General features: G+C 45.9%; 1 protein-coding gene across 6 annotated transcripts in view; it reads left to right on the forward strand.

Annotated features, from left to right (window-relative positions):
• dpysl3 (dihydropyrimidinase like 3) overlaps positions 1 to 15014 on the forward strand; it is a 54135-nt gene that overhangs the window by 10767 nt on the left and 28354 nt on the right. For all 6 annotated transcript variants that reach the window (XM_071339508.1, XM_071339507.1, XM_071339503.1 and 3 more), the window contains exons 2-3: positions 9821 to 9909; positions 10868 to 11052. In XM_071339508.1, the coding sequence (XP_071195609.1) occupies positions 9821 to 9909; positions 10868 to 11052 (274 nt within the window). The remainder of the gene's footprint in view (positions 1 to 9820; positions 9910 to 10867; positions 11053 to 15014) is intronic.

The following is a 15014-nucleotide window of genomic DNA, read 5'->3' on the forward strand; positions in this document are numbered from 1 at the left end:
AGCATTTCGAATTCAGCATTACTAGAACGCAATGTAATAGAATTCGCCGGTGCGGTGCTTTGCCTCACGGGTTTGGAGTTAAAATCGAGGCAAGCAACGTGTTGGCGGGGATGGTTGCTGCTGCAGCACAGCTCTAGGGTCTGTTTGAAATGGCTGCGTGTTCATTGTTGCGGCTCACCGTGGTGTTATATTCCAGGAGAGACGCCCTTTGTCTCGTCTGATATCACTGACGGATTGGGGGTGGAGGCAGGCTGGCCCGCAAGGGTATTCTCATAGAATATCAGCGACGCACTAGAATGTTTTAGGGAAAGTTGTGTGTGTAAATATTTTAGTACACATAAAAAAAAATTGTGGAGGCTTTGAACATGTTTGGCCTGTACAGGGAATACACCTGCTGCTCAGTCTAGGGACCTCTCAGGGTAATGGCCCTGATGAGCACTATTTTATGCTTCATCATCAATTCTACATATTAGCCTTCTTGTAGGCCTGCTCTACCCTACTGTGCAACTTGACATAATGGAGAATCTAATATCCTTTAAACAAGTTAATAGACAGTTTATTACAGTGTAATTGCATGTACACAAATGCTGGTTTGTTTGGTTGATCCAACTGGGTTGCAGGCATTTTTTTCCTTTTTTTTTTTCATTGGGTCACTTAGTTGGGTTGTTTTTCTTTAAAAACTGCTGGGTTATTGATGCTGGGTTATTGAGATACTGTATGATCCAGTGTGACAGATCAGAAGACTGGAGGGGTGAATTTAAGATAGATCTTTTTAGCCACCCATGAGAGTAAATGTCATTCCTGTTAATCTATTGTGTTGTATAGTTATCACGTGTTAAGGTCAAACATTGACACTTTAGTAGCTTTAGTGAGGCTCACAGAAGTGTACAAGTTCCCTAAAAGCCCAATGTTGGGATACAATAAGGTGGTATACCTTATTTTAATATGTAATAAATGATCTTAATATTATAGAAGAATTCAGCAAAATTAGAATTTGCAGTATGTAAACTTAATGTGATGAACAAGAATGACATTTACTCTCACGGGTGGCCAATAAGATCTAGCTGAAAGCCATGCCCCTAATAAGCCACGCCTCTTGAAAATACCCTACTGCTAGGTCATCGCAGAATGGGAGTAAAAATTCCCAACTGATGGTTAAATTAACCCATGTTTGAGTAATCCCAACAACCCAATTTGTTGGGTTATTCACACAACCCAACTGACTGGGTCAAAACAACCCAGCGTGTGTTCTGTTCAATATTGGGTTACCAAATAACCCAAATTGTTTGTTTTTTAACCCAGCATCTGTTTGTGTGTAGCTTATAGCCTGACAATCTGAGAAATGTATTTATTGGGAATGATTTTCCTAATTTATTTCTACCCCTATATCCCAGCTGTTTCCCTATGTCTGTCTGGGAGCAGGAGCCCATTAAGGCCATGTCAGATTTCTAGGTGTGGTTATGCTTTTTCCATGTTCTCACAGTATCCTACTTTAGTGCCGTGCATGTCATCATTCATCCCCTCCAGCTGGAACCTGCATATGTGGGCATGACTGACAGGCTTTACCCAGGAAAGAAACCTTTTCCCCCCAATGGCACCACAAAACAGGGCTTCACCATCCCTGCACTGTCTTCAAAGTGGGCCTAACTGCAAGCAAAGTGTGTGGTCATATACACTTCCTTAAAAACTTAGGTGCTGGGCTCGTAAAGAATACCTGTAAAGAATAGGAAGGCCCGCACACTGTTTATGCTCCCAATTCTCCACTTTATTTACTACGTTTCAGACCTTCCTAACTGTAAAACATCATGCTGTGACCACCCAGCTATTGCCATCCACTCTCCATGGCCACCAGCATACTATTGAGAAGTAGAAAATACCACCTCGGTTACCCTTGTCTCCCTGCCTCTAGCCTCTGACATGAGGCCATTTTACCACCCTGGATGGAGATTGCGGTCAGGCCCAATCAGAACCAGATTTGAGTGTTGGGCTGCCTTGGAAACGGTGCCGCTTTGGCCTATCACAAGATCACGCTGCTTGAGACTGGCCTCTATGATGTGGCGGCTAGGCAACTTATTTAGATTGATACAGCCTATTGTTTTGACTTTTCCACAGAAAAAAAATGTAATGTGCTTTTGAGTGAATAGTAAATATTTTTGTCACTAGGCAACAGTAGAGGCCCCTGGCTCCCATGCGGCAGGATGACTTTCCCCTTCCATTGGTCTCAGCCTGCCCGCCCGCCCGCCTCACACATAAGGGTCTCACAGTTAATAGACTCCTCTGGAATATCGTCTTGGCTCGGTGTGTTTTATCTGCTATGTTTTCTCTGTTAGCAACAACACACAGAGGCCCTGTTCCCAGTCAAACTCTCTACAGATGTCATTAAGAACTGCCTGTTGCAAATGCTTATGTTACTATAATGTGTGCTCTTATCAATTTGCTCTGTGTGGGAAAAAACCTTCACAAACCTTCACAATACAGCATGCAGTACTTCCTTTAGACTATCTTTAGTCTTTTCTGGCTTTTATAATAGTGAAAGAGAGAGTTTCCGGTAGGAAGATCTCCAGTTGTATTCATTTTTAAAGTTCCATCGACAGTCAAATCTTGTAACACAAGGACTTATTTTGTTATTTCCAATGTCAAATTGCAGCAAATCACTGTTACTGTAGGCCTTTCTGACCTTGTGAGGAGATTTTATCACAAACATGTCTCAAACTCTTAACCCTTAAATTGTTTCATTTTGTATAAGCATAAAACTATAAACCAAATCCTGTGATCTGTAACATGACAACAACAAATCTCCCCACCAGCCAGTATCAGTCTGTGTGCCACGCCAGTGCTGTGGAAGGGCTCTACATAGAGCCAGTGTCCCAAATCACACGCTATTCCCTATTTAGTAACATGGGCCCTGGTTAAAAGTAGTGATACTTTTAATTTTCTCCAAACGGCTTCCTCCACCTGTCCCCATAGGAGAACCCTTTTGGGTTCCATGAAGAACCCTCTGTGGAAAGGGTTCTACATGGAACTCAAAAGGGATCCACCTGGAACCAAAAAGGGTTCTCCTATGGGGACAACCGAATAACTATTTTAGGTGCTAGATAGCACTTTTTGTTTTCTTCCTAAGAGTGTATACTGTATAGGCTATTGGGTGTGATTTGGGACACGGCCATATACACTACCCATTAAGCTCTTTTTGTTCTGTTTTACTGTAACTGACTGCAGCCCGGTTGATTGACAGGCGGGGGTAGGCTTTATGGCACATTACTTAGTCAAGGTCAGCATAAGTGATCAGGGCGAGGGTTTGATGTCGACCAAAGTGGACAGCAGCACTAAACCAAGCGCACAACACACACTCATCTCAGTTAGTGTGGAAGGTAAAAGGAGACATTTGAAAAGACGCGCAGTATACTACTACTGTGCGTTAGCATTTGAATTGGAATAAAATGTTATTGGACAAAGAGTCAGTGAGGAAGACGTTGTTATGCCAGAAATGTCCTTACAAATGGTATGGCTATAGTTTTCTCTCTGTGGGGTTTCCATGACCATTTTCATGGAATGGGATTTTAGTAGTACTTTAATGATACAGTAAGAATATATATTTAGAGGTTATTCATTTCAGCTGGTTCCATCCCTATCCTCAAGCTTTGCATGTCTTGTGGTTGCACCGATGGGACGGTTTGACTTGTTTATGAGTGAGTTTAACCGTGAACAATATTTTACAATCCATGTCATGACCCATCTGCAAATCCACCAGCATGGACCAATGGTGTGCAGTCACACCTCAAGGATTGTGGCTGGTCTCATATCAACACTACTGCAACTACTGGATTCTGTCAAAGCATTTAACCACAGAACATTTGGGGAATGCTAAGCCAAAGTCACATTTTTGATTTGTGTGTCCATGCATGCGTGTGTTGCAACAGAATTCAAACTGCAGATTGCCGTATCATTTTACTCTTTTAAGTTCTGTCATATTTACGTTGTAACAAAAACATAGAGGACTCTGTCTTTCTCTTCCCTCATTCTTTTTAGCAAGGTTTCTCCAGATGTATGCATCTGAGAGTCGGCTTTCCATACCGAGCCCAGTGAAATCACTGGATTACTTTGGATATACCATTGTTTACTAAGCGGAGACCACTGCTCTATGATAATAACAGTGCATTCAGTCAAACTCCTCTGAATAGTCACAAAATCACAACTCTTATAAAAATGACCTCCACAACTATTTGCTTTCTTTCATTTTCATTTATCGAGGAATTTATTCTGCTGTTTTAATTCACGGACGAATTTAGATTGTGGGCAGAAGCCTAGCTGGTTAAATCTGACATGATGCATATTGCTTGGCGCCTACTGCTGTGAGTGGCCAGGGCTGAGCTAAGTGTACAGATGTAGGAACTTAATTTGATCACCCTGTTGCAGGAGAACTTTCCTGCAATGCAGGACATTTTAAACTTGTACTGTATTTGAGGTTTAAAAAGGCTTCTTAAATTTGTATTTGCCATTTTTGGAAATTTCAGATGAATTATAATCCACATTAGAATTGCTAGTAATGCAGTATGATTATTTTCCTGCTGTAGCAAACTGGCTCATATTAAGATCTTACATCTGTTTGTGAAACAGAGGTTTTGCTAAAGGGTCCAATACAAAAAAACACTTGGGTATGATTACAGCAGGATCTTGAATGATGAGGTATTATTGAGAAGTAATAAAGTAATATATCTGTATACTATTTTGGAGTGTGTGCAGTGTCTGCTAGTGTTAGTAAAGCAGTAGAGTACGAGGAAGTTAATCAGATATGATGACAGCCAACAATACTGATCCTGCGTGTGATTGGTGATGACAGGCCTAGGGTTGCAAAGGGAGGGTATATTACTGGAAACTTTCTAAGTTTACCAGTAAACTATCAGAATTCAAGGATTTGATGTAATCTATCACAAGACATCTAGTGGCCCTTTTTGGGAACTTTAGATTATCACACGTCTCTGTAATTATCTCTGGCCCTATCACGTGTGGCATTATCACATGTAAAATATAGGAAATAATTAATTAAGATGATTTAAACATTCTAAATAGAATGGCAAATCTGTTAAACATGATCCTAAATTCAATCATCAACTTAGTGAATACCATTGATGTTTAATATGAGGGTTTCTGCATTATTATTTATGTTATTTACATTCATTTATTTTACTATGTCAACAGGTATTTGTTGTCAATGTTTTGGCGTCAAACTGGTGGCAGTTGTGAACAAAGTCAATAGTTGGACGAGTTGCAGAGTTACAGTAATTTAAAATAATGTAATTGTTGATTAGAATGTTTTTTTATTAATTAGGCTATTTTGTCTTGAACCATGTGTTCTATCTACTAAAATCAAATCAAATCAAAGTTTATTTGTCACGTGCGCTGAATACAACAGTAAACCTTACAGTGAAATGCTTACTTACAGGCTCTAACCAATAGTGCAAAAAAGGTATTAGGTGAACAATAGGTCGGTAAAGAAATAAAACAACAGTAAAAAGACAGGCTATATAAAGTAGCGAGGCTACATACAGACACCGGTTAGTCAGGCTGATTGAGGTAGTATGTACATGTAGATATGGTTAAAGTGGCTATGCATATATGATGAACAGAGAGTAGCAGTAGCGTAAAAGAGGGGTTGGCGGGTGGTGGGTGGGACACAATGCAGATAGCCCGGTTAGCCACTGTGCGGGAGCACTGGTTGGTCGGCCCAATTGAGGTAGTATGTACATGAATGTATAGTTAAAGTGACTATGCATATCTGATAAACAGAGTAGCAGCAGCGTAAATGGAGGGGTTGGGGTGGGGGGGCACACAATGCAAATAGTCCGGGTGTAATGGTCCTGTGTGTAGCTGGTGTAGAGAGCCAGACGCAGGACAGCAGATATGAGTAATCAACGTACTTTACTCAAAAATACAATAATAATAATAAAGGCAACATAGCGAGACCACAAAAAACGGACCGAAGTACAATGAACAATCACTCACAAACAAAACATGGGGAACAGAGTGTTAAATAATAAACAAGTAATTGGTTGAGTGAAGCCAGGTGTGTAAGACAAAGACAGAACAAATGGAAAATGAAAAGTGGATCGGCGGTGGCTAGAAGGCCGGTGACGTCGACCGCCGAATGCCGCCCCAACAAGGAGAGCACTGTCAACTGTGGGACCTTATATAGACAGGTGTGTGCCTTTCCAAATCATGTCCAATCAATTGAATTTACCACAGGTAGACCAATCAAGTTGTAGAAACATCTCACGGATGATCAATGGAAACAGGATGCACCTGAGCTCAATTTCAAATCTCATGGTGAAGGGCCTGAATACTTTTGTAAATAAGCCATTTCTGTTTTTAAAAAATTATACATTTGAAAACATTTCTAAAAACCAGTTTTTGCTGTGTCATTATGGGGTATTGTGTGTAGATTTATGATGGAAAACTATTTTAGAATAAGCCTGTAACGTAACAAAATGTGGAAAAAGGGAAGGGGTCTGAATACTTTACAAATGCACTGTATGAATCCATTTAAAAAAAAAATAGTTATTCAATTATAAATGACCAAAGTTAGGATAGATTGCCAAATATTTTCTGTTAATTACTAAAATTACTGAAGATTCTGGTAACTGGTAAATTACTGGTAGCTTTGCAAACCTAGACAGGACTGAGGCTTGAGGGAAAACACTGATAGATTGGGGCGGGTGTTCAGGCGCACACACTGCAGTAAGCAGGTCTTTACTGCAGCAGAGTATAGCCCAGGGACCTGGGCCTCGACCATATAGGGATCATTTTAGGAAGATAATAGACTTCCCCATGCTCTTAGGGCTGGTGTTAAGTACGCTCTTCCCTTAGGTAGCCACACTAAAATTGAGAGTATTCTTATGCAATACCATCTGCGGTCATACTATCAATTTGAAACATATTCAGATACAAAACCAGATATCCCCTGAAGGTAGTGGAAGGGTATGGATTAGGGGACTGTGTAGTGTGTAGATGATAGAGGCCATTCTGTAAGTCAACATGTACAGTATGTGCTCTCTCTCCCTCTCTCTTTCTTTCTCTCTCTCTCTCAGTTCAATTCAATGGGCTTTATTGGCATGGCAAACATATGTTAACATTGCCAAAGCAAGTGAAGTAGATAATATACAAAAGTGAAATAAACAATAAAAATGTATAGTAAACATTACACTCACAGAAGTTCCAAAAGAATAAAGACATTACAAATGTCATATTATGTATATATACAGTGTTGTAACGATGTACAAATGGTTAAAGTACAAAAGTGTAAATAAATAAGCATAAGTATGGGTTGTATTTACAATGGTGTTTGTTTTTCACTGGTTGACCTTTTCTAGTGGCAACAGGTCACACTCTCTTTCTCTCTCCCTCTCCCTCTCTCTCTCTCTCTCTCTCTCTCTCTCTCTCTCTCTCTCTCTCTCTCTCTCTCTCTCTCTCTCGCGCCGTCTTCTCTCTGTCTCTCTCTCTCTCTGCCTGCCTCGGTGCTTTACACAGTGTGCTGGCTGCTCCAGGCAGGGTGGGGTCGCCTGCATGGCTCAGAAGAGAAGACTGTTGGGTCTCTATCTGTCTCTCTGCTTAATCAGCATCAGACCCCCTCCCTCCCTCCCTCCCTCCCTCCCTCCCTCCCTCCCTCCCTCCCTCCCTCCCTCCATCCCTCCCTCCATCCCACCCACCCTCCCTCCCTCCCTCCCTCCATCCATCCATCCATCCATCCATCCATCCCACCCTCCCTCCCTCCCACCCTCCCTCCCTCCATCCATCCCACACACACACCCACCCACCCCTCCCTCCCTCCCTCCCTCCCTCCCTCCCTCCCTCCCTCCCTCCCTCCCTCCCTCCCTCCCTCCCTCCCTCCATCCATCCATCCATCCCACACACCCCCCTCCCTCCCTCCCCTCCATCCATCCATCCATCCATCCATCCATCCCACACACCCACCCTCCCTCCCTCCCTCCCTCCCTCCCTCCCTCCCTCCCTCCCTCCATCCATCCATCCATCCATCCATCCATCCATCCATCCATCCATCCATCCATCCCACCCCACACACACACCCTCCCTCCCTCCCTCCCTCCCTCCCTCCCTCCCTCCCTCCCTCCCTCCCTCCCTCCCTCCCTCCCTCCCTCCCTCCCTCCCTCCCTCCCTCCCTCCCTCCCTCCATCCATCCCACCCTCCCTCCCTCCAGCCATCACTCCCACCCCCATCCCACACTGCCTGGAAGACTAGCCAGTGTTTGTTGTGTGAGCAGATGCAAGGGATGCATCGCTAAGGCTACGTATATACTTCATTTAAACCAGTAGAGAGGGGTGGGGTTCGTACTGACAAAGCGCCAGCCGGGCTCCCTCCCTCCCTCCCTCCCTCCCTCCCTCCCTCCCTCCCTCCCTCCCTCCCTCCCTCCCTCCCTCCCTCCCTCCATCCATCCCACCCACCCACCCTCCCTCCCTCCCACCCACCCACCCTCCCTCCCTCCCTCCCTCCCTCCCTCCCTCCCTCCATCCATCCCACCCACCCACCCTCTCTCCCTCCCACCCTCCCTCCATCCATCCATCCCACCCACCCACCCACCCACCCACCCACCCACCCCTCCCTCCCTCCCTCCCTCCCTCCCTCCCTCCCTCCCTCCCTCCCTCCCTCCCTCCCTCCCTCCCTCCCTCCCTCCCTCCCTCCCTCCCTCCCTCCATCCATCCATCCCACCCTCCCTCCCTCCCTCCCACCCTCCCTCCCACCCTCCCTCCCTCCAGCAATCACTCCCACCCCCATCCCACACTGCCTGGAAGACTAGCCAGTGTTTGTTGTGTGAGCAGATGCCAGGGATGCATCGCTAAGGCTACGTATATACTTCATTTAAACCAGTAGAGAGGGGTGGGGTTCGTACTGACAAAGCGCCAGCTGGGCTCCACAGCCAAGACAGTAAATCACTAATCACACCACACCATGTGCTGATGGGAAACTACGGAACGCTCCCATTCTGTTTACCTTACAGGGCAGTGAACTGAACCTAGGCATTTTACACAGTGGGATAATGGGTACCTACCATACATATATTATTCATACAGTAAAAGGTAAAAGAGCCATTTGCCTTTGGTTGAGCTCAATCCATGTCCTGGTTTTGTTGTAGAATCTAGTGGTCTGACCGGTCCAGGATAAGAGAAGAGGCCCTGCCCAGGCAATGTACTGGGACACTAACGTCAAAGTTCCAGCAACCCCCCTCCCCTCTCTCTCCATTCCCTGTTGCTCAGTGTTATGCCCTGTACTCTGTGAGGCGTGTCCTTAACAGGCATGCCAGCCTGCCGCTCCAGCCTCTCTGAGTGCTCCTAGCAAAGCATTACCATGGAAACGTCTTGCCAGTGGCCAAGTGGCTGTCTCTGGCGCAGCAGCTGAGTCGCTAGACGACAACGCCCTGTTTACAGGCTACGTTATCTAGTCAATCTAGTCCAAGCTCATCTATGTGACTGCTAGGACCATCCATTTACCCAGCTGTGTGTAAAATGTAGGTTACTGTGTACAGTAGTTACTGTGTAATCTGTGTGAGTGGCTATTCCCATTAGCCCTCTCTTGCGTAGATGGGACAGTCAGACATTCCAAACAAATGGCTCTTGTTTCACCCCAGCTGTTGAAATCGAGATTGCGCAAGAACAAGAACACAAGAACACATCTTGGAAAAAAAGAAGCACAAAACAGAGTGTCCGCCAGAATAGCCGGAATACTGATGAGATTGCTTTGGACTTTGTAACATTCTCTCCCTCCCATCCCCTCTCTTTTTCCCTCTCGTTCTTTCGAATTCTCTCTCCAGAGCGACAGGCTTCTGGTCAAAGGCGGGAGGATCGTTAATGATGACCAGTCCTTTTATGCCGACATTTACATGGAGGATGGCGTCATTAAGTAAGAGAATGTTTGACCACCACGTCCTCCCATGTATTGACGTTGACGTTTTGATCATTTAGCAGACACTCTTATCCAGATCAACTTAGTCAGTGCATTCAACTAAGGTAGGCAAGACAACCACATATCACAGTCATTTCAAGTGCCAGACAGATCCAGACAGATCCAGTCAGATCCAGTCAGATCCAGACAGATCCAGACAGATCCAGTCAGATCCAGTCAGATCCAGTCAGTTCCAGACAGATCCAGTCAGATCCACACAGATCCAGTCAGATCCACACAGATCCAAACAGATCCAGTCAGATCTAGTCAGATCCAGATAGATCAAGTCAGATCCATTCAGATCCAAACAGATCCAGTCAGATCCAGTCAGAGTCTACTCCAGTCCACAGTAGTGTATAGTGTGCAGGAACAGACAAGAGGCAAAGTGGGTGCATTCCTGCCTGCTCTTGGAAGGTCACTCTTTTTTCCCCAGTTCCTGTTCCCACTCGATCAGCCTATTAGGCTCTTTGTCCTGTGTGCTCCCATAGAGGAGCTCTGATAGGAAAAGCACCCGCAGGAAGGTTAGCGCTGCATACCAATTACACAGGCCAGGCTAGCCTAGCATCGACCACGCTGCTGCTGGCACAGGAATACAGACGCTGCCCTCTTGCCTGTCTGTCTGTCTGTCGGTCTGTCTGCAACCCTCCAAGCTGCTATTTGACATGCTCTGATGACTTTAATCTAATGTGGAAGGATTGATAGTTTCCAAATGATGCTGGCTCACCGCTAACTTTCAGTTTGATTAACTTTACTTTACACCAGTCAGCCATGAGCAAAACTACATTTCTAATGATATGATAATATATTCATTTTGGTTTATTCATCAGCTATTTAGCTATTCATAGCATGAATTTACAGTATTGTGTCAAGTCAATGATACCCCCTGACATGGCTCTTCTCCCGCCTAAACCTCCAGGCAGATTGGAGACAACCTGATCGTCCCAGGTGGGATCAAGACCATCGAGGCCAACGGCAAGATGGTGATCCCTGGTGGCATTGACAACCACACCCACTTCCAGATGCCCTACCGGGGGACCACCACCGTGGACGACTTCTCCCAGGGCACCAAGGCTGCCCTGGCTGGGGGAACCACCATGATCGGTGAGAGAAGAGAGCGGAGCCCTGGAGAGGCCTGGAGCCCATGTCTCTCACTAGGGGGCGGTGGGTGGGGGGGTCTGAAGGTATCACAATAACAGACAGTTAACTACCCACATGACATGGAAAGACTGCCATATCAATTGCATCCATAATCATTAGGGCAATTTAACATTTTAGTAGAGTAAGTCTTAGGCTGAATCGTACTGGTTTACTGTATTATCTGATCTCAGTTGAAAATGAGCTAAAACAAGATTATAATCCACACTACTTGGCTGTGGCGGTGTGAGATTGTAGACAAAATACAGAGTAGATTGTGGGCAGGCAGCCATGTGGCGGCTTTATCCATTGAGGATGAAAGAAAGAGAAAAAGAAAGTCAGAGCACTAGAGAGAGAGAGAGAGAGAGAGAGAGAGAGAGAGAGAGAGAGAGAGAGAGAGAGAGAGAGAGAGAGAGAGAGAGAGAGAGAGAGAGAGAGAGAGAGAGAGAGAGAGAGAGAGAGAGAGAGAGAGAGAGAGAGAGAGAGAGAGAGAGAGAGAGAGAGAGAGAGAGAGAGAGAGAGAGAGAGAGAGAGAGATGAGGAGAGGGGCTCTGGCTACAATGCAGAGTGTTCCTAAATGGGCCAATGTGAGCAGCAGTCAAGGGGACCACACAAAGGGCCGCTGGGAGGGTTGGAGAACGAGGAGCGGCAAGGGGAGCCTACACAGGGAAACACAAGTCCCGTGGAAATAGGCGAGCAGTGTGTGATATAGGTCTTCACGGGTCCAAAAAGTTCCTGTTTTGAAATGGACCTGGGGCTTTTCCACCTGGACCCAATATCATTAATTAATTGATTAATATAGAGAACTGTTCCGAATCGATCCGAAGACAACTAGACCCGTTCCGTATAGACCTGTTCAGATCCAGACCCAGTCCGATTCGATCCGAGTGACAGAAGCAGCAGAAAAGTAATTTTTTAAGATACTTTATTAACCGGAGCTGATAAAGCCGTACTGTGAGCGAGTCGAGTGACATGGGTAGCAGGGAGGAGGGAGTGACATGGGGAGCAGGGAGGAGGGAGTGACATTTATTTTTTTATTTTTTATTTTTTTATTTCACCTTTATTTAACCAGGTAGGCTAGTTGAGAACAAGTTCTCATTTGCAACTGCGACCTGGCCAAGATAAAGCATAGCAGTGTGAACAGACAACACAGAGTTACACATGGAGTAAACAATAAACAAGTCAATAACATGGTAGAAAAAAAGAGAATCTATATACAATGTGTGCAAAAGGCATGAGGTAGGCAATAAATCGAATAATTACAATTTAGCAGATTAACACTGGAGTGATAAATCATCAGATAATCATGTGCAAGAAGAGATATTGGTACTGGTGTGCAAAAGAGCAGAAAAGTAAATAAATAAAAGCAGTATGGGGGGTGAGGTAGGTAAATTGGGTGGGTAGTTTACAGATGGACTATGTACAGCTGCAGCGATCGGTTAGCTGCTCGGATAGCAGATTGCGCGGATAGCAGAAGTTGTTGAGGGAGATAAAAGTCTCCAACTTCAGAGATTTTTGCAATTCGTTCCAGTCGCAGGCAGCAGAGAACTGGAAGGAAAGGCGTCCAAATGAGGTTTTAGCTTTAGGGATGATCAGTGAGATACACCTGCTGGAGCGCGTGCTGCGGGTGGGTGTAGCCATCGTGACCAGTGAACTGAGATAAGGCGGCACTTTACCTAGCATAGCCTTGTAGATGACCTGGAGCCAGTGGGTCTGACGACGAACATGTAGCGAGGGCCAGCCGACTAGGGCATACAGGTCGCAGTGGTGGGTCGTATAAGGTGCTTTAGTAACAAAACGAATGGCACTGTGATAAACTGCATCCAGTTTGCTGAGTAGAGTGTTGGAAGCTATTTTGTAGATGACATCGCCGAAGTCGAGGATCGGCAGGATAGTCAGTTTTACTAGGGTAAGTTTGGCGGCGTGAGTGAAGGAGGCTTTGTTGCGGAATAGAAAGCCGATTCTTGATTTGATTTTGGATTGGAGATGTTTGATATGAGTCTGGAAGGAGAGTTTGCAGTCTAGCCAGACACCTAGGTACTTATAGATGTCCACATATTCTAGGTCGGAACCGTCCAGGGTGGTGATGCTAGTCGGGCGTGCGGGTGCAGGCAGCGAACGGTTGAAAAGCATGCATTTGGTTTTACTAGCGTTTAAGAGCAGTTGGAGGCCACGGAAGGAGTGTTGTATGGCATTGAAGCTCGTTTGGAGGTTAGATAGCACAGTGTCCAAGGAAGGGCCGGAAGTATATAGAATGGTGTCGTCTGCGTAGAGGTGGATCAGGGAATCGCCCGCAGCAAGAGCAACATCATTGATGTATACAGAGAAAAGAGTCGGCCCGAGAATTGAACCCTGTGGTACCCCCATAGAGACTGCCAGAGGACCGGACAACATGCCCTCCGATTTGACACACTGAACTCTGTCTGCAAAGTAGTTGGTGAACCAGGCAAGGCAGTCATTAGAAAAACCGAGGCTACTGAGTCTGCCGATAAGAATATGGTGATTGACAGAGTCGAAAGCCTTGGCCAGGTCGATGAAGACGGCTGCACAGTAATGTCTTTTATCGATGGCGGTTATGATGTCGTTTAGTACCTTGAGCGTGGCTGAGGTGCATCCGTGACCGGCTCGGAAACCGGATTGCACAGCGGAGAAGGTACGGTGGGATTCGAGATGGTCAGTGATCTGTTTGTTGACTTGGCTTTCGAAGACCTTAGATAGGCAGGGCAGGATGGATATAGGTCTGTAACAGTTTGGGTCCAGGGTGTCTCCCCCTTTGAAGAGGGGGATGACCGCGGCAGCTTTCCAATCCTTGGGGATCTCAGATGATACGAAGGAGAGGTTGAACAGGCTGGTAATAGGGGGTGCGACAATGGCGGCGGACAGTTTCAGAAATAGGGGGTCCAGATTGTCAAGCCCAGCTGATTTGTATGGGTCCAGGTTTTCCAGCTCTTTCAGAACATCTGCTATCTGGATTTGGGTAAAGGAGAAGCTGGGGAGGCTTGGGCGAGTAGCAGCGGGGGGGGCGGGGCTGTTGGCCAAGGTTGGAGTCGCCAGGAAGAAGGCATGGCCAGCCATTGAGAAATGCTTGTTGAAGTCTTCGATTATCACGGATTTATCGGTGGTGACCGTGTTACCTAGCCTCAGTGCAGTGGGCAGCTGGGAGGAGGTGCTCTTGTTCTCCATGGACTTTACAGTATCCCAGAACTTTTTGGAGTTAGAGCTACAGGATGCGAATTTCTGCTTGAAAAAGCTGGCCTTTGCTTTCCTGACTGACTGCGTGTATTGGTTCCTGACTTCCCTGAACAGTTGCATATCGCGGGGGCTCTTCGATGCTATTGCAGTTCGCCACAGGATGTTTTTGTGCTGGTCGAGGGCAGTCAGGTCTGGAGTGAACCAAGGGCTATATCTGTTCTTGGTTCTGCATTTTTTGAACGGAGCATGCTTGTCTAATATGGTGAGGAAGTAACATTTAAAGAATGACCAGGCATCCTCAACTGACGGGATGAGGTCAATATCCTTCCAGGGTACCCGGGCCAGGTCGATTAGAAAGGCCTGCTCGCAGAAGTGTTTTAGGGAGCGTTTGACAGTGATGAGGGGTGGTCGTTTGACCGCAGACCCGTGGCGGATACAGGCAATGAGGCAGTGATCGCTGAGATCTTGATTGAAGACAGCAGAGGTGTATTTGGAGGGCAAGTTGGTCAGGATAATGTCTATTAGGGTGCCCATGTTTACGGATTTAGGGTTGTACCTGGTGGGTTCCTTGATGATTTGTGTGAGATTGAGGGCATCAAGCTTGGATTGTAGGACTGCCGGGGTGTTAAGCATATCCCAGTTTAGGTCACCTAACAGAACAAACTCTGAAGCTAGATGGGGAGCGATCAATTCACAGATGGTGTCCAGGGCACAGCTGGGAGCTGAGGGGGGTCGGT

This window comes from Salvelinus alpinus, chromosome 13 (genome assembly GCF_045679555.1).
Source record: "Salvelinus alpinus chromosome 13, SLU_Salpinus.1, whole genome shotgun sequence".
Classification (NCBI taxonomy): domain Eukaryota; kingdom Metazoa; phylum Chordata; class Actinopteri; order Salmoniformes; family Salmonidae; genus Salvelinus; species Salvelinus alpinus.